The sequence below is a fragment of the Argentina silus genome (genome assembly GCF_951799395.1).
Source record: "Argentina silus genome assembly, chromosome: 3".
Taxonomy (NCBI): domain Eukaryota; kingdom Metazoa; phylum Chordata; class Actinopteri; order Argentiniformes; family Argentinidae; genus Argentina; species Argentina silus.
Window position 1 is genome coordinate 17,199,330 of NC_139657.1, and position 23,884 is coordinate 17,223,213.

Sequence of the window (23,884 nt, forward strand, 5' to 3'; positions counted from 1 at the left end):
AATATGGCGCACAATAAGGCACGCCCTGAACACTGCAACTAGAAGTAGGCCAATGGAAAATTATAGGCAGCAAGACTTGTACTGTATTATATATTTCTATATCACTTGATATGGGTTCATGACAAAATAGCAGTGTTTACATCAAACAAACTTTTGGAATGCCATTAATGCATTCATAACGGTAAGTTCAGGTTGATTTGTAACGTGATACATATATAGTTGGTCCCACTGTAGTCCCAGTCCAGCTAGCTTCCTTAAAACCTTCCAGACAACCCATTTCTGACAGTTCCTTTGTGCAAAAACCTTAGACATAACGACCAATAAATAAACAGGATACATAGAAACATCAATAAACAGACTAGCAATGTAGATATGACTCTCCCTGCTCCTGAACCAGACTAGTCTACCAAAAGCCTGGGGAGGGGTGGGACAACATTGTCCATCTGTGTTGGACTAGCAGGCTCCAACAGACACATTGAGTTCCAGGTAGCCTACTTGCATCCACATTGCAAACCCAATCAATATAATATAGCAATCTGCTCTGTGCTGCACTGTGCAGCCTGACTGCAATGTGAATGACCTGGAATACAACCATTGGCTGCATAGTGAGTGAGATATTGATTAAATCAGAACAGAAGCTACCGTGTCAGTGAGCATACATAGAAGGCACGATGGTAGAGATTAATTTCTGTAAGTAGAGGAAAAATGTTTTAAAATAAAACATCAATGTTTGATTGCTAAAGAATTTAACAAATATTTGTGTGTATTAGTAACTTGTAACATATCCTCTGGCTCCCTGTAGCACTGCTGAGACAATGGAAGTTTCTCAGCAGAGCCTGTGCTTATAAGGCATTTGGATGCTGTATACATCCTAAATAGTACATCATATTATATAATCGTTTCCTTCCACCTCTAAATTACAGATACTGGGCTAGTTCACCAGACAGGGATTAAGCATAGTTGTGGACAAAAGACAACATTCAATAAAGAATCTCCAATGAGGGTGTTTTCTAGTCCAGGAGTAGGTTTAACTGTGTCTGGTAAACCTGCCCCAAATTGAGATGTACATTCTATTCCACTTCATAAACTAGGCTAGAAAACCCATCAACCATTTAAACATCTTTTAAAGCAGTGAGCAACACCCCTTTGACAGTCTGTAGCCATAAAATATGTTGAACCAAATCTCTTCGGCATTGTGCAGTAAACAAGTTTGAACACAAACCCTCTAGCTATATCCCATACTCATATACAGTATGGTGAGGTGACCCCTAGAAATCCTAGTTGGAGTACCACTCCGTACCCACAAAAAGGTGCTATTCCTAAACTGTGAGATTATGAATATTGATGGATTGCATAAAAGTATTCTCAATGACCAACATCCCTCATTGTTTGTTGATAAAACTTCTGACTGTCAATAGGGGTGAATACAATTAAAGTTGATATCTTAAAAAAATAAATATAATAAAAAATCAAATAAAAAAGACAACCTAAGCAAATTCACCAGAGGAACAGGGGTTTCAGAAACCAGGTTGCATACTGCAATACAGTAGCTATGTGTTTATGACAACAGCAGGACAGCCAGTGTGGATGTCCTGTGTGAAAGATGGCCTTTAAAACAGACTCTATACCTAGACAATCACATTGGAATTACTTTACTTCTGAAACCCCTGTAACTGTGGTGAAATGATGATTGGTTTCTTTGAGCCCAAGGCATTTGGAGAGAAGCACCTGTGGTATGACTTCTGTAGACATGGTAAGACTGTTTGTGAGTTCCAGAAATGTGTTTCCCACAGTATTGCATTTGGTTGGAAAAAGTCGTCGTCTGTTCCTGTTTGTCAGAGCGGTCAGTGGCTGTGTGATCCCTCAGCAGGTGGCGCCCCCTGCAGGAAGGGGGTGAAGGAGGAACGCACCGTGCGACCTTTCAGGGGCTGCTGCACACGGAAGTTGTTGACCATGCTCTTCTGCACCTCTTCCTCTGCTGAGGTGAAGAGCAGGCTCCTGAACACTGCCAGCTGTGGATGGGAGAAAAGGGAGGAAGATAATGTGTTACCTGGCTGACATCCCATCATCACACAGACATATACAAAAATCACACGGTCAAATAATCAAACACACACAGACACACACACACACCTGGTCATGGCTGACTTCAATGTGCTGCTTCATGACGATCCAGGTGACTGCCTCAGTCAGAGGAGGTGTGGTCAGTGACCCTGCGTACGTCCAGTAATCGTCAATGTTAGTGGGCAGTAGGCAAGCTGGGTCAAACCTGGTGAACTCCACGATACTGTCCTATAGAAAAAGAGAGGGAAGAGAAGGAATTTTAGTCCTGAGAACCATTGAATTCCATTTTTTTATGTGCACCAATACAGACTCCCCTATGGATTTAAAAGCCTTGGATTGTTTTTGGAAAGTCATTGGGAACTATCTCTAGCCCATGCTTGGGTTACACCAATCCAATGCTTTCAAACCCATTTGAGAATGCACAATTTGAGGAAAAGAGTAGAAAATAAGAACTCAGGTTGAAAAACGTGACACACACAGCTTATCTCATGGTGACAACATACAGATTCTTTGATGATGACCTTACTGATAGTTTTTGTAGTTTATCCCATTGTAGTTTAACTTGTAGTTTATCCCATGACCACAAGAGGGCAGTGTAAGTCTAGTTCAAGCAAGTGTCTCCCCATCTCAGCTCATATTTCTGCAATGTTCCCTTGGTAAACCCTCTGTGGGAAGTGAAGTGGGACAATTTCAATTCTGCCCCAATCTTCTTAAGTTTACCATCCCCTGGGAAACAAATGGCTGTGAGCTCTGTGGAATGTCTGGAGGTGTCAAAACTGTGATGTCATCAGTTCAGATGCAATAAGATGAATGATAGTTGGAGGTCTCCTTATCAACAGCTCCCAATTTTAATGCTGTGGTTTTTAGGATGATATAAAAAGCAGAGGTCAGGGAAAAGTTTGCTCTCTTGTTCCTTTGTCCTCTTGTGAGGTTCTCATCATGTTGTGAGTAGCATTGTTTTGTGATGACCAGTGGTTCTCTCTCTCTCTCTCAACATAACATTTTTCTATGAAGTATTTGCCTTGTAATAGATGTATAAGTATACAATATTATTAAAGCCTCATTTGATTCATTCTATTTGAACTCTCTTGCACTAAATGAGCATTGGAGTCAGATTATCAATATTAGATATGCTTTGCTATCAACAAAATATAGCCAAAGTCTCTGCAAATCAGAGACCCTATAAAAACACAGATATTAAATCCAAAATTACATTAACTTATTGAGTGATTTGTTGATGACATTTTTGCATTTTAGCTAATTATAAGAGTGTCATAGCAAAGGGTCTGAATACTTATGTACATGAGGTATTTCTGTATTTGGCCTCCCTTTGCTCTCAAAACAGCCTCAATTCTTTGTGGCATTGACTCCACAAGATGTTGGAAACATTCCTTTGAGATTCTGGTCCATGATGACATGATTGCATCATGCAATTCCTGCAGATTTCAGGTGCACTTTCAAGCTGTGAAAACCCGTTCTACCACATGCCAAAGGTGTTTTATTGGATTGAGATCCAGTGACTGGGAAGGCCATTGTCATGTTCATGAAACCAGTTTGAGACGACTTTTGTATTATCATGCTGGAAGTAGCCATTAGAAGATGGGTAAATTGTGGCCGTGAAGGGTTGCACATGGTCAGCAACAATACTCAAATAGGCTGTGGCATTCAAGCGATGATTGAATTTGCGTCTTTGGGCCAGTATTAACGGGCCCAAAGTGTGCCAAGAAAACATTCCCCACACCATTACACTATCTCCACCATGATAAAGTGCTCGATGAGTGTATATATTTATATTTATTTTTTTGATGAAAGCAAAATTACCTGCATGATTAAAATGATCCAATTATAGAGCTCACCTTGTGCCTGACGGCAGGGAGGGCATCCACTAACTTTTGCAGTCCCTCGTGTCTCTTCCCCACCTGAGGATAGACAGTGTCAAATCATCTGTGTCTGTGCATACATCCTCCACACTTCCACAGATCTACCTTAAAGTGAGTGAAAATGTGTCATGTTCTCGGGTATGAGAAACAGAAAGTTGTGTGTTTACATACACTACAAGGAGTGTACAGCCTTCATCTCTATACAAAATATAAACCAAAATACTGTCTAGAACACAGTAAATAGCCTGGGTAGACAGGTTGTAGGTGGGTTGTATGGAGGTTGTACATGCGTATGTACTAGGAATGGACCGGCCTATGTCCCAAAGGAGCAATAAGTTACCTTGAGGAAGACTGCGATGACAGCAAGTCCATTCTCCTCCATCACGGCCTCCTCAAACAGGCTGTACTTCTCTGAGTTCCAGTGCACCAAGTGGAGCTGGGGACAGGGAAGGAAGAAGATACTTCAATCAACCATATTCATTCACATACCCGTTATCAGGTAGGATATCGTTAGTTAAAATGTATTATGTGATTCAACATATTCAGTGTATAAATTGTTATATTACATATTTATTTTTTATTCACGTCACCCATGTCAAGTTTAATATCACTCATAAACAAGGGCTAACAACACTGAACTAGATTCATCAGATTCAGAATTTGAAAACCCAACACCCAAATCCCCAGATCTGTCATGCTAATCTGTGTCAGTGTCCTTTTAAAAAAAACTGAGCAGTGTTCGACTCTCTCTCTCTGACCCCTGGGTGCCCTGTTGATTGAAATGCAGCCTCTCTGTGTTTGTCCATTTCAGAGTTCAGAACAAAAGCCCAACCCTCACCACATTCACAATGAAAGATCCCTATTCACCCTAGGATCAGTGTAGGTTCAAAGAAAGAGAAAAATCTGGTTTATAAAAGAGGTACAACCCAGTAACTAAACTGAGGTTCTATTACCAAGACTATGGTATGTGTGTGTATACTTTATGAGCGTGCGCGCACGCACACACACACACACACACACACACACACACAGTGCACAGGAGTACAGTGCAGTGAGCTGCCATGTAACATGATCTCCTCTCCACACAAGGCACCTGGGGAGTGTTGAGAACTGTGACAGGGACACATTCTCACAGTCTCCAACCAGATCTGGGCAGGCCTAGCTCACCCAGACAGACAACTCCCCCCCATTATATAAGTGTACTTAGGTGAGTAGAACAATGAGAAAAATATCTCGTCAAACGTGAATCATGTGTTCCAAGAACAGAATGCTTTTCACAATTAACATTATGCTATATATAGGTAGAGGTGCTTTGTCACAGATATACAGTTGTAGCCTAAATGCCAAAGTCATGGTTGAAAAGTACACACAGGAGACATCCATTGGACATTGACACTGACAGCTCATCGTCACATTCACTTACTTCCTTCCTTTCTTTCACACTCTCCCGAAGGCTTAATTTTGATGATGGCTTAGATACGAGATTTGTAATATATATCTCATGGCAGTAAGGTATTCAATTAAGTGGCCATAACAAAAACACACACTCTATAACTGGAGGAAGAGGATGACCAGTACCTCTGCAGGGAAGAGGCGACGGTCCAGGGTGTGTTCTGAGCCCCAGGCATTGCTCTCCCCCCAGTGGAAGTGGAACTGACAAAGCCGGAACGGATCCTCCAGAGGGCCCCCCTTGAGTGCTGAGGGAGGAAGAGACCAGGTGGAACACACACTACTCATCAGAGCTGTAAATACTGTACAGTAGTGTTCTTTCTGAGGGAATGAAACTGTAATACACAGTTGATGATGATGTCTAAACATAAGCATCAATATGAACAAATAGGCTATTGACTGATATCATCTCTTTTATCTATTACCCAATATTCAGTCAGATAAAAACACCATAAAAGAAGCTGATAATATATGTGAGTTAATATATGTGAGTTTTAAGCATACATCAACCTTATTTCAATTAACATTCATGTAAAATTACTGGCTCGTCATCAAATTATTGTTGAGCCTTTACACAGAGTTTCTGTAATTACATGTTGGATTAATAAAAAGAATGAAAAATAATTAATAATTATTTTGAAAAATAATTTCAAACCAGAGGTCAAAAGATAACTTATATCTTAAATCAAACCAGAGTCACCACTTCCACGTGGCAGTCATGAGTGTTAATCAGAGAGCTGGCGCAAAAACAACAAATCCTTACTTGATTTGTCGCTGGTGTCGTCGTACTCAACTAGGAAAGAGTACCCGTTGTTCCAGATCTGCTGACAAGTCCTGGGGTCGTACTCAGGGATCAGCGGATTTAGATGCGGGTCAAAGACGCTCTTGCGCACCACAATATCGATCGGAGATTGTCGGTCTCCTCCGGGAATAGCTAGTGGTCCCTGCCACATCGGGTGCACTGGAGACAAAGGATGACAGGTTATGATACTTAAATCTGGGCAAATGACAGAAACGTCGGGGATAGAACAAGCGTACCAAGGAATCGGTACATTTATAAAACAAAATTAAAAAAACTAAAAAAAAAAACTGAACTACTGAAACCTACTTTTCATGGTGTATTCTCCCGCTTCCTGCATTATGAAATCAAATTACGAGAATAAAAAAAAACAAATTCCTAAATAAAAAAAGTTACCGTGAAATTCTAAAAGCTTTGACTTAGGGCAGTAGAGTATGATATGCTCTTCCTTGAGTCCGTTGTAAAGAAATGAGAGGAAAGGGTTAGCAGGGGGGGAAAAAATATACTTCCTTCTGTGATTCCTATTCAAAGGAAATTACAAAATAAGTAAGACGTGGGTAGGCTACAGAAACGGACACGCGGAATGCATTGGCAGCCCACCAACTCCACATTACAGCAGGAAACTGGTCCATTACAGTCCTTCTGTGATTGGACTCACTTCAGTGAGGAAAACATTTCTAATATATGCATCTTCACGTTACAATGAATCTCCAGGACTTCCCTGTTTGTGTGCTATTGGGAAACTAAGCTATTTGCAATTACTTTGTTACTGTCAACTGAGACAGGAGTTACTGTGACTAGGAAAGCCTTTTGGAATAAATGATGTACTTCCTGGACAATGAGTCATTACTGTTTATATTCCACTACTCACATATGACCCAGTGCTCAGGGGGTTGTGTGTTTCATAATAGTACACACAGCCTAGTCAAAATAGGTTGCACACAATTTCCTGAAAAAGATTAGGCCGGTGGCATGATTTTATCTGATTCACATTATAACTACCTTTCTTGAAGTGTCTAACTTCAAAGCTTACCAAAATACAGACAACATGTTTGTAGTTCTCATGTCAACCAACCAACCAACCACAAATGTTCATTATATTCATAAGTGCAGTGTGTGTGCATTATGTAGATAATGAAGTAAGCCCTAGTCCCTAGTGTGTGTGTGTGTGTGTGTGTGTGTGTGTGTGTGTGTGTGTGTGTGTGTGTGTGTGTGTGTGTGTGTGTGTGTGTGTGTGTGTTGTAGACTAGAAAAAGGAACCCTACTGTGTATTCATGGACGCATACTTTGTATTTGCCCGTGTGCTATGTTCTCTAGCCAGACTAATTCAAGTTAAATTGGAATAGTGTTTATTGTCTGAACATGTTCCAATTCCTCCGCCCATTTGGTTGCCTGTGGGCTGGTAAAGGAACATGAATAGGAACCACGCTCCAAGGTGGAAAACCTAAGATGCACAGTGAGTGTTGACTGCCGCCTTTATGGGAATGTATGACATTCCATAAGCAAACACGAAAATATGATGTTCTTAATAGTCATGGTCTTCAGAGGATGTCAACAACAATGTTACAATCAAAACCTAGACCCGGAAGTTTAAAAAGATACCAATTCACTCTGAAAAAATCTGTGACCCCGATTCACTCACGCAGAAATCCAGTCCTTGGTTTGCGACACTCTTAACGTACACATTGCGGAAAAAAACAATGTAATCCTCTGATGATTTTGCCATAGCTTTGATGTGGAGCTTAAATACTTTGGTTTTAGCTACGCAGTTTGAGATATATTGTGTCATAATGCAATATACTTGAAAAGTTTCAACACTTACTCGCTGAAAGCACATATTTGCTTGAGCATGCAGAGAGGTTGCATCTTCTCACAGGTATCAAACGTTGATTTGCTCGCTTGGTGAGATGTCTGTGTAGATGACGAGCGAGTGGCGTTACAATCGATGAGAGAGTCACCATGATGATCGCTTACTAGTGGCTTGAGTAAACGTAAATACTTGCTGTTCTAGGTATCAAAGCAAAGACAATATGGTCGGATATCAACTTCTCTTGTGTCCCCCAACGTTCCGGGTTTGTATCATATGTTTTCAACAAGCAACAACTTGACAGCAGTTTGTTGCTTTCAGGACACTCTCCCCTAACCACAAAGGCTGTTGGTTGGTAGGTCGCTCTTCTCGCTTTAGCTTGATTGGTAGCAGAAAAATGGGCTGGCTTTCACGCGACAAAACATTCACGATTTGCTACACTATTCGACCGGTTCTTCGGCTTTATGCCAGCCCAGTTGTTGCCCTTAATCCTTGAACACACCCATCAAATTGCTCTGCCTAAAGCAGTTACATGAACAGCAACTACGAAGGGTTGTTTGTAAATGTGTTTACGAAGCAATACGTGCACAAAACGCGAAGTGGTCGCAGAGTGGGGGTCGTAGTCGTCACAATCCGACCAATCAGCTTGATCCTCCGAGGGGCGTTCCAGTCCACATGCGCGAGACTACACTTACATCAGCAGCTGATGATACACTGATGATTTGTTATTGATCTAACCTCTAACAAAACATCTGAAATGTTCTAGTTACTTTGTATTTATATGTCATAATAACACAATACGCGCTCAGTGCAGTTATGTGCTGTATGTGGATCACATCGAAAACTCAGTATTTTTATAGATTTGAGCAGATAAATGCATCCTTATTAAATGATGTTATTTACATTACATGATGCTGTTAGTTTTGGAAGACAATACATATATGTCTTACAAAGGGCTGACAATCTGTTCAACTAAACATTATCAGGAATGCTTATTGTAAACTTTGCTTGTGTACACATTCTTGAGGGGGTTTCACCTCAGGACTGAGGTGACACTTTTTTGGACTTTAATCCCTACACACGTACACAAACACAGAGCATAACATTTGCTCTGGAAAAACACTGAGTCCTGTGACAGTATGTTGGAGCACACACAAATTACTTTATCTCAAGGTGAGAATGACCATTAAACTTTGCTTTCCAACAAACAGGCCAGTAAAAGTACAAAGTGTGCAGCATTTCCATTCTCCTGAACTGTAATTGCTATAATGAGGCCTTTTCTTCTCAGCCATGACCATTTATGAGACAACAGTGGCAAAAAACACATCTCATTTTCAAACCAGGTTAGGTATAAAAGGTTCTCTTCTCAAACAAAAGACAAATGTTCAGTAGATAGCTATCCAAAACTGGCTGGTATAAGAAAATAAATTGATTGTGGGTCATTAGGTCTGTAAGTATTTATTCTCTTTACTTACATGGTCCAATTTAAAGGGTGCTCAAGGCCTGTCTGTAATGGGTCATAATACTGTATATAAACCACATGAAAGAGTTTATAAATACAATAATAACAAATTCTCCAGTTTAGTTCCTTTTTTTAGCCTGCTGTACCAATGCAAATCACCCTGTAGGTGATCAATGGTCAATAACTATTTCAAAATTTCAGTCAATCAATGTTAGACTCATGTTAGAGGAAGAAGTCTGTATTAGTTTTTCAACATTCCTTCAATGTGTAAGTTTGCAATGATCCAGATAAAACACACAGAAAAACATTTGGTATTTCAATGCGTTTCTTACAGTCTCCCTAAAATGTTGCACAGAATTGGGCACACCCTGACTTGAGTTGTGACATGAGACAAATACATTATAAAAAATACAAAAAAATCAAAAGCATTTTATCCACCTGCGATAAAATCTCATCAAACTTCCCAATGAAAACATCATTCTAGTGACCAGAAAAAGAAACCACAACAAAAAACTAACTTTTAAACAGTTTTTGTACATTTATATTTACACATGGTTTGGTAAGAGGAACGGGTGTATGAAAAACACAAACACAGGGTTTCATCCTTCTGAGGAGAGGGGGGAGCGGACAGGAAAGAGAAGCGCAATTAGTCTAGCGCAATGATGTCATCATCGTCATCGGCTGCGGCCTGGTCCACGCGTTGGCGCTTGGCGGAAGCCTCGCCCGTCTCTGCGTCATGGAGCTTCCTTTTATGGCTGCCGGTTTCCGTGGCGACGTCCATAGTGCTGGAGGAGGGTTCCTCATCAGAATCAACGATGAGAACGTCGTCCTGCTCCGCGGGGGCTACGGGGAGGGAGAAAGGAAAGAGCAAACAAACTCAGGTGAGTCAATGAGTCGTCCACATTTACCCTACAGAGGTAGTCTACTCTGTAATAGTCTATCCAGGTAATGGAATGTCTGTGTTTCATGCTCACCTTTGGAGGAGGTGGACGGTTCGGCAGAGTCTTTGTTGCCATTGGCGATGTTCTTGGCATCTTCCTGAGTGGGCGGAGTTGGGGCTTTGTCAGGGGCGTCCCCCACCACTTCAAACTCAACATCCTTCTCCAGGTCCTCACTGGTTCACACAAACACAAGATATGACATTATTTAACATCAACGCCAAGTCAAATGTCAAAAATTATGCCTACACACACACACACGCACAGACCTACCAGTGAATGACATTGACCAGGAGGGCGTAGTCCTGCAGGAAGTCATCGGATTGAAGACGGCTGCCGTTTCGAATCCCAAAGTCAGACAGAAACTTGCTGTTGTTGGCTGCAAAAAGAGTGGATTATTACAGAGTTGATAATCCACTAATAATCCAGTACAATATGTCACCATATTGGGAACAGGCATCCCCTACTGGTCTGCTTGGGAACTTCTTTGATATCATAATATTCTTATACCTTCAGTTTCTCCTTCTTCAGAGGAGATGAGGATTGTCCCTTTCCCATCCTCAATCTGAACGTCTGGTGCCACCATGCCAAACTTCTCCTTCAGTATCTTACACAGAGAAACAAGAATCTTGAAACACACTGAAAGAATAAACAAAGGCACCCTCTCTGTTTATATGTCTATATCTCAACCATATCTGTATCAGTCTGTTTATCCATCCCCTCTGTCTGACAGTGAGCATGGTAGCATACAGTACATAAGCCGGACAGGTATGTATTACCTTGTCTTGAAGGCTCAGCACAGTTGTTTTGTGGACATTCAGTTTGACTGTGACCTCAGGCTTGCTGGCGCAGACGTAGCAGTTAGCACTGGGTGGGTCCAGAGCACAGGGAACCAGCAGCTTTTTCCTGGGGTTGGGCTGCTTGTTCAGGAAGATCTAGGAAAGGCCAGAGAAGCAAAAGAGGTATTGAAAGGATGTTTCAGAGCAGTTATTTATTTTGCGAAAAGAGACAACCTATCCTGCCATTGAATTATTTACAACCATGATGGGTGTAGTTACCTTGGAGGACATAGAATGAGACAACTTTCAGGAAGAAACACCAAACTTTCAGTTACACACCAAAGTTGTATAACTGTTCCATTCCCTAGTGATTTTGAAATTAATACTATGCAGAATATGATTTAGTGCATTTTGAACAGTGCAGTCCTGTCTCTCTCTCTCAATCTGCAAGTCTTCCCCAGTGTCCAGGGGCAGACATTTTAGGAATTATCGTAACACACCCTCTAAGGGTGGAGGAAGTGATCACTTCTGTTGGGGTCTCACCGTGCGACATTGCTCCACGTCCCCTGACAGGATCTTCAGTGCCTCCAGCACGATGAGACCAGCGATGATGGCGTTTGTCGTAGCGATGGCTGGGATGATGTTGCCTGCCATGGCTGCAAGGGACAAATAACCACTCATTAAAAACATGGCATACGGGGCAATGACCTAACACAATATTTAAACACAAAGACAAGCAATATCAAATGTAAGGGTCTGAATCTACATCATCATGTAATTCATTGCACTCATGAACATTCTCACTGTAGATCTTGTTGTTTTGTCTGTCTTGTCTTCACAGTAGTGAAGACATGTCGGTGAATGCAGAGCTCCCCACCATGCTCTACTAAAAATAAATTCCACCAACCTTTTGGTTGTGTGGCAATAAAAGGCTATTGTATCTTGTTTTTATAACATACTATGCACTGCGTAATCTTGACCACACAAACACATTCTTCCAGCCAGAATACCCACACTTGACATCAAAGCGACTCTTCATGTTCATGCTGAAGATGTGCATGCGCAGGTTGGCTGCTGCTGTCACAAAGTCCATCGCTGGAGTGTCGTCCTGGCAATAACAACAGGAGGAAGAGGTTATTCAGGAGGTTGGTGAACTGCCAATACCAATACCCTGCCCTGCATAAGTAATGGGACAGTGAGACATCTTTTTTTCTTTTGGCTCTCCACCAAGTCATACCATCAAATAAAAGCTGAAAACATCTACTTTAACCTCAGTTTCATTTGTTTGATTTCAAATCCAAACTTTTGGAGTGTAGAGCCAAAAGAAGAAAAGAAAATGCTTGGATCCTGGACAAGGTCCCATCCATCCACCCATTCTCCATGTGTGTTGTACTCACCTTGTCCCAGACCAGCTCTGCTCCATCCCCTTTGTCAGTCAGCATGGAGTGTAGGGTCTCCACGCTGCGAGAGAAGAGCTGGGAGTAGCCCTGCACACCCAGGACCTGTTGGTCCTTCAGCCCCGTACTAGACATCTCCTCTTGGGGAGATGCTGTGCCACACACATCATGGGTGGGAGGGGGGGTGGGTGGGAAATCACAATTAATCTTCTCAGTTAATACAGGGAAAAGCTTATTTGGCACAAGCAAAAGTGTAAAAAGGTGAAAAACAGAAATTACATAATTTCTGTAAGACTGGATAAAACTGTATCTTACCAAGTTTCTGAAGATCCAGCCAATCCAGAGGCAGTGGTGCTTTCCTCTTCTTCCACAGCTTGTCCATGGTCAGGAGGTACATGATGTCATCTTTGAAAAGCTGAGGAAAAAGACGAACACACATCTGCATCAGCCATTTCTATATTTCTTTCTCTAGAAGTATAAAGTAACAATAACATAATGTACACCCATTGCGTCTAAAAATAATAATAATACTAATAAGCCATTGGACAACATTCCCTCATGCAGCCCTCTAGTAAATACTTGCTCTCCTTAAGGTCTACCTTGTTGAATAGTTTGGCTGGGTTGTAGCCTGTGGACCGTGCCCAGTCCTTGGTAGACCTGCGCTTAATATCTCCATCCTGGTCCGACGCCGTGGCTCGAGCTGCGGCCTCTTCGGGTTTCCCTGAGGAAAGGACACTTGACATCAATGAAACCCAGAGGAAACGGCATCCTTTTGATGCACACGACTCGCTCCTCTGTTGTTTGTTAGGGTTAGGAACACCACAGAAGTACAATTATCAACCTATGGTTAGGAAAGTGGCAGTTGAGTTCTCATGTGTTGTGTGCTGTTATTGGTGATGTAATGTCATGATGTGTGTGTTCTACTCACATGCAGCCTCTGGGTCAGCGGTGTCAGGGGAGACTTCTTGGTCTGCATCCTCCTCTCCAAACAGCTGGCTACAGGTGGACACAGAAACACAACTGATGGTTAGTACCACAAGCTGTATTTATTTAAAATACTTTTTATCCCCAAACAAAAAAGACAAAACAATATGATGTGTAAGTGTCCACAATGACATACTACTACATATACAGTACTTGCACTTGTTGACAGACTTACTTGAAGAGGTACTTGGCCCAGACGATGCAGTGGATGGGCTCAGAGGGGGTGTTGCGGATGGTGCAGCCAGGGAAGGTTTTCTGTGTGGGTTTGGGCTGGCATTCATAGCACTCTGTAAGACCCTGTCGGGAGTGAATAAGCCACAGAATTATAAATCGTAACATACAGGTTTATATATAACTCTGTGGTGAAAGCAATGAGGGCGGGGCAGGAAGTTATGTGTGTAGCATTGGTGCAAAGCATGCACCTCATAGAAAAGCTCTAGGCCTACATGATTAGTCTTCTTATAGTTTGTACTTATTCGCTATCTAGAGGTGCAGCCAGGGAAGGTTTTCTGTGTGGGTGAGATGTTTCTGATTTTGAAGAATAAGATCCAATGGTGCGTGGAAGAAGGTAGATACTCAAATTGGAAGTTGAATAAAACAACAATAAACAATTTATTAGTCAAGTCGACTTGGGACACCAAACTACTGTCCAAGAGAATGGTCAACAGGGAAGTGGCAACTACAAAGAGTTTGCAGTCAATTTTATAGTAGGTAATAAACATGAAACCAGGCCATAAGGCTAATCTCAGTTAGGCTTGACGCCAGTGAGTCTGATATTAACAGAGATCTTGGGGTCTGGTACCCCTGTTTGTAAACCACATTCCAAGGGTCACTCAGGAAAATACATTCTAACAGTGGGTTTGGGCTGGCATTCATAGCACTCTGTAAGACCCTGTCAGGAGTGAATAAGCCACAGAATTATAAATCAGAACATACAGGTTTATATATAACTCTGTGGTGAAAGCAATGAGGGAGGGGCAGGAAGTTGTGTGTAGCATTGGCACATAGTTTGTATTTATTTGCTATCTACAGGTGCAAATATGGATGACCAAAGTGGCTAAAGCAAACTGTTTAAGTCTAAGTATTCGTGCCTTACCTTCTTGATGACGGTCACCTGCCCCAAGTATCCTGCTGTACCACTCTCTATCAGGGGGATATCAGCTGCGAGACACATCCTGTTCACATGGTTACGGGCCGCTGCAAGGAGGGGAAAACATGGGAAAAACACTAATGAGATCAAGGCAAAGACCAGATTACGGGACATCATACAATGATATAATATCAGAGAGTAAAAGTGTCAGATATTTTAGTGGTGTAAGATTTTAGATGGTAAAGATAGGCTCAGGATTTGGAAAAAGGGGTCTCATAAAGTTGAAAACGATACTATACCTCGATTGTCCAAGGCATTCATGACGAGCATGAAGTTCCTGAAGAATTCCACGTTGTAATCAGGGCTGTGAAGGACAAACAGCCCATAGTAAGCAATCAGGAGGCTCAAGGACACCTCAGATTTCACAACAGTTCCTCATTTGAGCACGCACACATACACCCACGCACACAGTGTGATAATGAACTGTCATATACAGATCCATAACACAATATAGCACATATTGATTGCCTTACTTCATGATGCTGTCATGGTAGGCTGTGATGTTGGCCGTAGGACAGAACTGCAGCACACTCTCTTTGGCCACCTGCAAGAGAACCACGTTGAGAATGCAAAATCTAAAACATGTTAAAGAACAATTGCAAAGGTTGGTTTCTCTCCTACCTGAGCTTTAGACTTTCCCACATGTTTCTTCTGGAAGAGGAACTGCCTGTTCAGATTGCTCACGTCAATAATGTCCAGGTCAATCTGAGGAATAAACAAAACACATGTCACACCTGTGTCAACTGACTGGCCAGTCCAAGTATCGTCTAGTATGACCAGTGAGTGCTAGTCGTATCAGGACTGTTTGGAAGCTGTGTGCTAGCTAAAAAGAATAGTGTGCTGCCATTGGCAGTGCCAAAGAGGCAAGCTGGCTAGCAGATCACAAAGAAGTCCGAACATGGCGCGCAATTGGAGATCTTAAAAAAGTGAGCTGAATGCGCTTTATGCACAGAAGATACCCAGACATGTATAATAGCCAGCTATAACGCCAAGTGGAAACAGTTTAGCTGGCTAGCCAGTGCTATGCAGTTACATTTTCGAATACACTCCATGCTAGTTAGCACGCTAGGCCCTCTAGAAGCAGCCTGTTAGCGGCACAAAGACCCACAAACTGCCCGCCCCCTTGACTTACCACTTCAATATTTTTGAAGCCGGTGAGAACCAGGTTTTTCAAGAGCTCACAACCAATTCCTCCAGCTCCGACCACCAGCACCTTGCAAGCGGCCAGGGAGTCAGCGAGCTCTTTTCGGAGAGACCCCACCAATTGTACCATTGTTGATCGGCTCAGGACAGATAAGCTGTAGAGTAAGATGCTAAGAAGCTAGCTGGCTTAGCTTGACAGTGGGCGCTCTACAAAACCAACGAAGAACGGGAGAAAGCAAGTCAAATGCCAAATGGATTCAGCATTATGCCTGTAGCACCGTCTGCTGGATAGGCGAGATGCTCATACGTGCACTTGTGTTGTTTACAGTGAGAGACAGGCATGCTCTTTTGAGCATGGCAATAATTATTTTGTTTTCAAAAAACAGGTATCGGTTTTCATTGCATAGATCTAAATAGATTCAGATGAAAAACGAATAATAAAGGGATATTTTTCACACACACATGTAACAAGTGAATGCAATTAATTTCTGCTCAAAACCAGTAGTCAAGAAAATGAATGACCGCCAGAGTATAATTAATCGAAAATTAGTTTATTTCTTTGAGTGGTAGTGTCTCTTACAGATTGAGAAACTCAATAGTCAATAGAGTAGTGTCAGTTGATGGGATGAGGTGAGTAATATTATAAGGGTCCAAGGGAAAGGATAGGGAACTGTATGTCTGGAGTCCATTAATACAGATGATTGGCCAGTCTGGGGTCTCGTCTCAGTCTCTCATCCAGAGTCAGGTATTTTTGAGGGGCTCTGTCCTTATGCCTGGAATACAACCACACCAACACCATGAACATCAACACAACCACTGTCTGACCAGGCATTTTAGTAGCCTGGTCCCAACGAGGATTGGCTTTAGTCAACTCCTATGACTATCGTTACCAAGTTTCCTATGACTATTGTTGTCATGTTTGTAGCCACATTACACAAATAGTCATCATAGGAGTTGGCTAAAGCACATACAGATCTGGAACAAGGCTATAGCTTCTCGCTGCTTACCTGCTCAGGCGCAGTTTGAGGATGTGGATCCTGAACATGGCGTCAGAGCAGTAGGCCAGGTACTCGTCTTCATCCTCCTTGGTCATGGTGAGCTGGTTCTTCTGGTACCACTGCTGCCTTTGCTGCAGCTCCTGGGTCTCCTGCACATATTAATAACATTACTGTAGGCCTATTTTACAGCCACATGTAGAGATCTCCAAAAATACAGAGAGACGCCCAAAAAAACAGATGAACTGAGCATTTCCCTACCCTTGAACTACGACCCTCAGTTAGTTTTTGTCAAAAAATTCTGATTTGAACCTCTCCTATGTTTTGGACCTACCCTCTCAAAGCGGGCCTGTATGAGGTTGGCCTTGTCTATGAGGCGTTGCTTCAGGCCGGCCAGACAGTCAGTTCTCAGCTGCAGAGCGGTCTGTCTGGTCAGGTTCTCTGGGTCACCTAGCTGAGCCAAGAACGGAGCCAGGAAGTCCAGCTCCTTCTCCTCCTGCCGGAGACGCTCCTCCTGGGCCATCCGCTCCTGGACATGAGGGAGAAGGGAGTCAGGGTGAGGAGGCATTAAGGGGAGCAGGTAATCACTTGATGGCCATGCTACAAAGGACACATAGAATGGATGAGCTATTTGTTCTTGACTTACTGTTAGCGTTTGGGGTAAGGGCTAGTGCTAAAGTGGTGAAATCATAATTTTGGAAAGCGCTGTACTTCTGTAATTTGTGGCATGGTAGCATTGTAGATAGGATGACCCACTGAGGTTGAGCATGAGGAGCATGTAATTCTCACCAGTGCCTCTCGGTGGCAGCGTGCCCTTTCATTCCTGGCTGTGTTGTAGATGGAGATGTAAAGCTCAATACCGCTCTCTTCCTGTTCCCTCAAACCCAGTATGGCCCTCACCTGGAAAAAAAATACAAATATTAGCAGTTTTGAGACTGGAAACACACAGTGCAAATATAGCTCTGAATTCCTCTTGTTTGAGGATATACTGTATAGGTAAAAGTTTAATAATTTAATGCCAAAGTACACACACACACACACACACACACACACACACACACACACACACACACACACCTCTTTCTCTCCCTCCTTGATTCTGAGTGCAACGTTCTCTTCCTCCTTCATCATGAACATGAACATCTCATACAGAAAGAGGTTTTTACTGGGCTTCTCAAATGGATCCACCTGGATGCACATACACAAACACAAAATGATCAGCTATGAGAGTACACTAAAACCGATAAACAAAAGAACATTTCATCTCAAATTACTGAGGACACCAAACAGATTGATTTGGCAAACTTGCCCTGTATGTAATATTGTTGGCAGTGGCAAAAACACATTCCTGGCAAAAACACATTCCTACCAATCACTGTACGAACAGAACTGAACTGAACTGAACAGTTGACCCAGATGATGTCTGACCTGAAAAGTGGAGGCCATCTCAGGGTTGAAGGAGTGTGGGTTCTGGGAATCCCCTGAGTCTCTAGGCTTGATAAAGTTCCTCCAGGCCGGGATTACACGGTCGTCCTCCCGGTGGTACGTCACCTGGATCCTGTCCTCTGACACCAGGAAGATCCGCTCTGCCACGTCCTCGCTGGCCGGCTTCGACCGGTCCCGATGGAACCGCTCCACCACCTTCTACTCACACACACACACACACACACACACATACACACACACACACACACACACACACACACACACACACACACACACACACACCATTTCATTGAATATATTTATCTAATACATTATCAAAGCTGCTCTACATTTATAGTGTAACAGTCTCATAAGCTGTGCCATTACAAATGTTTTATGCACAACGTAATGATGGTCAGGTGTCAAGGTTATCTAAACTGAGTTAATGTTATACAATATTGTATGAATAGTTGTGTAACAAGTATCAATGTAAATGTCACGTAAACGCACAGTAATACCTGTAAAGGGCGGTGCCCCATGTCAGGTGCCTCACTAGGACCAAACACTTTTCCCCGCTTGCCAAAGACGACATGGCGGTGGTACAGGAAGTCTGGTCGGTCCTGGAAGGTCTCGGTCATCTCGCAGGGCATCTCAACCCGTTTGGCCAGGCCGTCGGCCCGGGCATGGCTGTAGAAGTCCATCTCACGCTCTGTCTCTGGGGTCATCGTGATGTATCTGTGGGCTGGCAGAGTAAACAACATAGTTGTCATTCCATTCTCAGTTTCTATTCTTCTTTGTTTTACTTTCTCTCTGTAAAGTGTACTGAGGGTCTGTGACTTTAAATAACGTTTGTCCTGACTTGAATTTCACCATATTATTGCACTTAACAACGTTTCCTTGAGAACTGCCTACAAGGTCATTAGTGAAAGCTGAATTACAACAGTAAACTATGTGGGCATTTCTACAGTAGCTGTCACTCCCAATTATGTGAAGCATCACTTTACTCTCTGATACTCTTTCACAGTCACGCCATAGCTATGTTCTAACAGTTACATTTTAGAGCGTAGCTCCGTCCGGGTCTGAAATGCTCAATAGTGACATTGCTGGCCTTCTTCAGCTCCCGTTCCTCCAGGTGATCATGTCTGTGCTGGTACCACTCCTTCACAATGCTGGCCTGGGTACCTATAGACAGACAACAGAGGGGGCAGGAGAGAACGAGAGATAGGAAAAGAGGTTGATTTGAAACATGTGGGAGAGTGTGTCAATACCAGGGAGGGGACAGTGCAAAATATGACCCCACACTACATTGAACCAGTGTGTGGACATGTCTAGTCTATATTAGGGCTTACATTGTCTCATACTTGTTAGGCAATTACAGTGAAACTGCCAGTCCTGTCTCATACCAAAGCATTAAGCAACTCACAGTCTAGGTCTGAGAAGGTGGTCAGGCGTGTCACAAGACCATCATTGAGGAGGTAGGGGGCAAACTTCTCTAGCTTGGCCTTGCGGTATTGGATCACCTTCACGCCCCCAGGGCAGCGCATCTCCATGTCTAAACACAGAGTCCCAAAGGTCATTTAGGTCAGACAGGAGAGATATGTAATGTTTAGATAACAAGGGATAAGAGAGAGGGCTGAGACAACGCAGGTCAGAGGGAGTCAGACATTTATGTAAGTGTAACTGGCTGGTTTCAAACCTAGATCTCCAGCACACCCACAAGACCAAGTTGTTAGCCCGCTGACATTAGCCTATAGACATTAGCTTGGGGAGCTCAGGAAATTCTCTGTTACTTATGGTCATGAGGCTGCAGAAAGCAACAACTGAGATGATCTACCTTGTTCTGAGATGTTGATTTGATTCACCCAGGATGGAGGCATCTCAAACACCTTGGGCTCCTCCACCTCTTCCTTCAACGAAACAACAAAGTACAAAGACATAAATAGATTAATTTATAGCACAGACATAGAGTACATTCACTTCCCCTTAGGCTCTCCCACATAGTCTGGTTTTTGTGTGGTAAGGGATGTGGAGGAGGAGAAGAGAGGAGCTAGGACAGAGTTGAACAAGAGGGTGATTATGCAAGACTGTGGGGGAGAAAGACATAATAGAAAGAGAGAGAGAGAGAGAGAGAGAGAGAGAGAGAGAGAGAGAGAGAGAGAGAGAGAGAGAGACACACACACACCTCATCCTCATCCTCTGGCTCCTGCTCTTTCTTCATGTCGGGGATGAGAAGCAGAGACTGGCCAGTTGAGCCATAGAGCAGATACTCCCACCTCACCGCATCTCCAAGGTCATAGTTCATCTCCTGTGAGAACATCCAGTAACTCCCATAACTTTTATCAACATCATGTGATATACAAGATATACACACAGAGAAAAACCCAGACTAACCGCACAGCCGAAGCGGCAGTCTTGCATGTTGACCCAGTAGTTCTGATGGTTCCAGAGGCTCTCGATACCCAGGAAGGCTTCGTTGGTGGTAGAGAAGCTTTTCCCTGTGAGTGGGTCGATGAAGAAGTTCTCAGGGACCTCCCGGTTTCCAGACAGTACGAGAACCCAGCAGTGGACCCGCAGGCCCAGCAAGGGGTCGGGGGGAGGACGCTCACGTTCCTATTACATAAAACAGAGGGAGAGTCCCATATACACTGCACACATACAGTACACACATATACAGCAGCGGGGGAGGAGTGAGGGAGTGATGAGGGTCTTTTTGACTATATGTTTTGCCTATCTGTTCATTATGGCTTTTGCTTATTCATTCACGTTTTGTTATGGATAATAAAGTTTGTGAAGTGACTGAACAAAGACTGTTTTTTTTGCCAAGATAGCGACAGTCACCCGCCCCTCCTATACATAAGAAAATAAATGATTAGTCATGGAGGGGACAAGATGATGTTTCACATCCTTAACCTCCATACATACAACATGGAAATACGTACAGTATTTGGTGAAAGCATTATGGTGAAATTTCCATCCAGCCTAACAGAAGCAACAGAAGCAGGAGCTCTTCAATGCATCCAAACCTCTCAGATCGATAGAAATGCCAAGTAGATAGTAGGTATAGGGATTATTTTGGAACTCAGCAATAAATATAGACTCTTGGCTTCACAAGAAGTGTTACCTCACCTCTTGTAGTCTCTCTGCCTCCTGTTGTTTCTTGTGGAGGGCAGCCTGTGCATCAGCCTGTCGTCTTTCCTCCTGGCGCTGTTCAAAGCCGCTACGGAGGTCCCTGGGAGGCTTCACGGAGTACTTCTGTGCCTGCTGCTTCTGCTCAGCTGCCTTGCCCTGAAAACACACAGGAAAAGCATAAAAGTGATGCTGCTATGTAAAACATGAAACAATTAAATGATACTCCTCTTCATCCTCTTAGGAACATATCGGCATAGCCTTAAACAAAATGTAATAACAGTAGACATACACAGTGAATCCCTTCCACATGCAGTGAAAACGGACACAAATAACCAGCAGCACTGCAGTGCCATATTTAGTAGCAAGTAGCAAGTAGCAAGGCAGTAGGTGCCCCTCACCTTGGCTTGTGTGACCAGTAAGGGACACTCCTGGAGAGACTGGTTGAGGAGACACATCTGCTTCACAGCATAGCCACTGACACAGTAGGCATTGTATCCTGCCCCCAGCAACAGACTACACAGCAGTGTGGAAAAATCAAAACAGCTGCCTCTCTGAGTCTGCAGCATCCACGTCGGAGAGTAGAGGTATCTAGGCTACAGAGATAAAGTGGAAAATCACAAGTGAATCCATGAAACAATGTTAGAATCATATAACAAGCACAACATCTTAAATGAGTATGATGTTGTGTATGTACAAGTCATGAATGTTTTAGTGTGTACTGTATAGTCTATTAGATTTCTTTTGTGTACATCCCTGTGGCCTTGTATCGTAAATTCCTAAGCTTTGTTCCAATATCCACACTGGAATACCACATAGAATGACGAAATGTAGGCCTATTTTTGGTATGCTATTCTAAATGGTATGCTAGTGTGGATAACGGAATAAAGCCACAGTCTAATTTCATATCCTGTTAAACGGATGAATTAAGAGAGATATTGTGGTCTCATACTGGGTCAATGGGGGGTTCCAGTGGTTCCAATGACAGATAGTCAGACACAAAGCTGGCACATCCCTCCCAGCTGTACAGCTCAGGGTAGGAGAGCAGGGTGGGCCGCAAGGTGGTGCTCACAAATTTCTGTTTGGACAGTAAGAAGGACAGCGAGTGACACAGAAGCACATTGAGAGACAGTATGTGTCCATGGTGGAAGGACGCAGCAAAATGTGTGTGTCAGAGTGCAGAACATACAGTACATGATGACATAAAGAAAACAGGTGATAGTAGGCCACATACTGTTACTCTATGTGTGTTTACCTGGACTCCACACTCGTTGAGTGGGCACAACAGGAGGGGTTTTCGGTCGGGGTAAAGGTGGGAATACTGGCAACGGAAGTTGTCTGCTATGGCCAGAAGCAGCTTCTCCTGCTGGGAGTTCTCTTTGTAAGATGCTGGGCATTGAGAGAGGTCCACCTCTTGCGGCCGCTCTGGCCTGGTAGGATTGGATTGGACAGTGTGTTGATGGGGCAACACAGAAATAAATGTAACTGTATGAGGACATTGCATGTGAGCTTTGTTTTGTGGCAGGACAGAGACAACTTAAATGTATCATAAAGTACAGTGCAAATAGTTTAATGCTCAGGGGTTCATGAATAACAATTGTATTCTGCATGATCTTTTCAGAAACTGGAAAAAGTATGTAATGTGCTCTGTCTAAACATGTAGAGAGTAGTGTGTGAATGTGTACAGTATGTTTGCAGAAGATATATCGTGTGGGTAATCATTATATTGAACGTAAACATCCCCCTTGATTTATCATGCCTGTGTACAAAGCCATATGAAGCAATAACCATATGACCTATTTAAACATGACCAAAAGTGTAACAAAAGTTAATGCTCTATGGTAACCTTACATGGAACAGGTTATTGGGGTTATTTGTATGTTGCAGAGGGTCTCCTCTAGCTCATCCAGGTCTTCATTGACATGATCACATCCATCCTCTTCATCTTCATCAGCCTCAGACTGAGACTCTATTTCAGACAATGACTCCATCTAGAAAAAGCTGTTTATTCGGGCATTTGTCAACAGAGCAGAGAGCACGATCCAGGGCACATTTAAAACATATTCAGTTGGCTGATATTGATAATATGTTAGGTACTGAAGCTAGCTCTATTTTGCAGGTTGCCACTTGGCGACCACTTTATAAGATATGCGAAAAGTGGTCTTTAATTATTATTATCATTATTATTATTATTATTATTTTTACTACATTCAACATTCCATTTAAAAAGATGAACTACTCTTTTTTGTTTTGTTTTTGACCGGTTACCTTCCGCGGATGAATGTGGGAGATGTTGTTGTTGTCAGTTCGTCTCCACAGTAACGGGAATAGTTTGATGACGTTTAGTTTCAACGTCGAATTGAAGGCGCCTACACACGGGCCAGTGTGCAATCACCTTTAGTTTAATGTGCTATTGTAACTAAATAAGAACAAGAGATGGTTCCCTGGTAAACGTAAAACTATTGAGAGCTCTTTTGGTCCTGAGA

General features: G+C 42.8%; 3 protein-coding genes across 4 annotated transcripts; all 3 read right to left on the reverse strand.

The window, feature by feature from the left end:
* Positions 1 to 1,701: 1,701 nt before the first annotated feature.
* ca5a (carbonic anhydrase Va) lies at positions 1,702 to 8,325 on the reverse strand. 2 transcript variants are annotated; one of them, XM_083665592.1, is made up of 7 exons: positions 8,015 to 8,325; positions 6,157 to 6,354; positions 5,523 to 5,641; positions 4,285 to 4,380; positions 3,921 to 3,983; positions 2,134 to 2,292; positions 1,702 to 2,012 (listed from the first exon to the last, which is right to left on the reverse strand). In XM_083665592.1, exons 1-7 carry the CDS (start codon positions 8,151 to 8,153, stop codon positions 1,845 to 1,847), a joined length of 942 nt encoding a protein of 313 aa, XP_083521718.1. In that variant the 5' UTR covers positions 8,154 to 8,325; the 3' UTR covers positions 1,702 to 1,844. The 2 variants fall into 2 exon arrangements, with proteins under 2 accessions (XP_083521718.1, XP_083521719.1); XM_083665593.1 differs by lacking the exon at positions 8,015 to 8,325 and adding an exon at positions 6,502 to 6,701.
* Positions 8,326 to 9,216: 891 nt separating this feature from the next.
* On the reverse strand, positions 9,217 to 16,044 carry uba2 (ubiquitin-like modifier activating enzyme 2). The gene is made up of 17 exons (XM_083667408.1): positions 15,842 to 16,044; positions 15,331 to 15,414; positions 15,183 to 15,253; positions 14,949 to 15,013; positions 14,656 to 14,756; positions 13,735 to 13,856; positions 13,504 to 13,571; positions 13,175 to 13,296; positions 12,891 to 12,990; positions 12,576 to 12,727; positions 12,193 to 12,286; positions 11,722 to 11,834; positions 11,179 to 11,334; positions 10,910 to 11,006; positions 10,673 to 10,778; positions 10,436 to 10,575; positions 9,217 to 10,304 (listed from the first exon to the last, which is right to left on the reverse strand). The coding sequence occupies exons 1-17, from the start codon at positions 15,980 to 15,982 to the stop codon at positions 10,108 to 10,110; spliced, it is 1,929 nt and encodes a 642-aa protein (XP_083523534.1). The 5' UTR covers positions 15,983 to 16,044; the 3' UTR covers positions 9,217 to 10,107.
* Positions 16,045 to 16,469: 425 nt separating this feature from the next.
* Positions 16,470 to 23,389, reverse strand: ccdc135 (coiled-coil domain containing 135; the record flags this gene model as incomplete). The annotated part of the gene is made up of 17 exons (XM_083666482.1): positions 16,470 to 16,625; positions 16,860 to 16,999; positions 17,182 to 17,376; positions 17,637 to 17,747; positions 17,925 to 18,035; positions 18,276 to 18,491; positions 18,791 to 19,014; positions 19,326 to 19,454; positions 19,696 to 19,824; positions 20,107 to 20,179; positions 20,455 to 20,577; positions 20,664 to 20,882; positions 21,399 to 21,557; positions 21,800 to 21,994; positions 22,351 to 22,476; positions 22,654 to 22,828; positions 23,250 to 23,389. The coding sequence occupies 17 exons, from the start codon at positions 23,387 to 23,389 to the stop codon at positions 16,541 to 16,543; spliced, it is 2,550 nt and encodes an 849-aa protein (XP_083522608.1). The 3' UTR covers positions 16,470 to 16,540.
* Between the last annotated feature and the right edge of the window lie 495 nt (positions 23,390 to 23,884).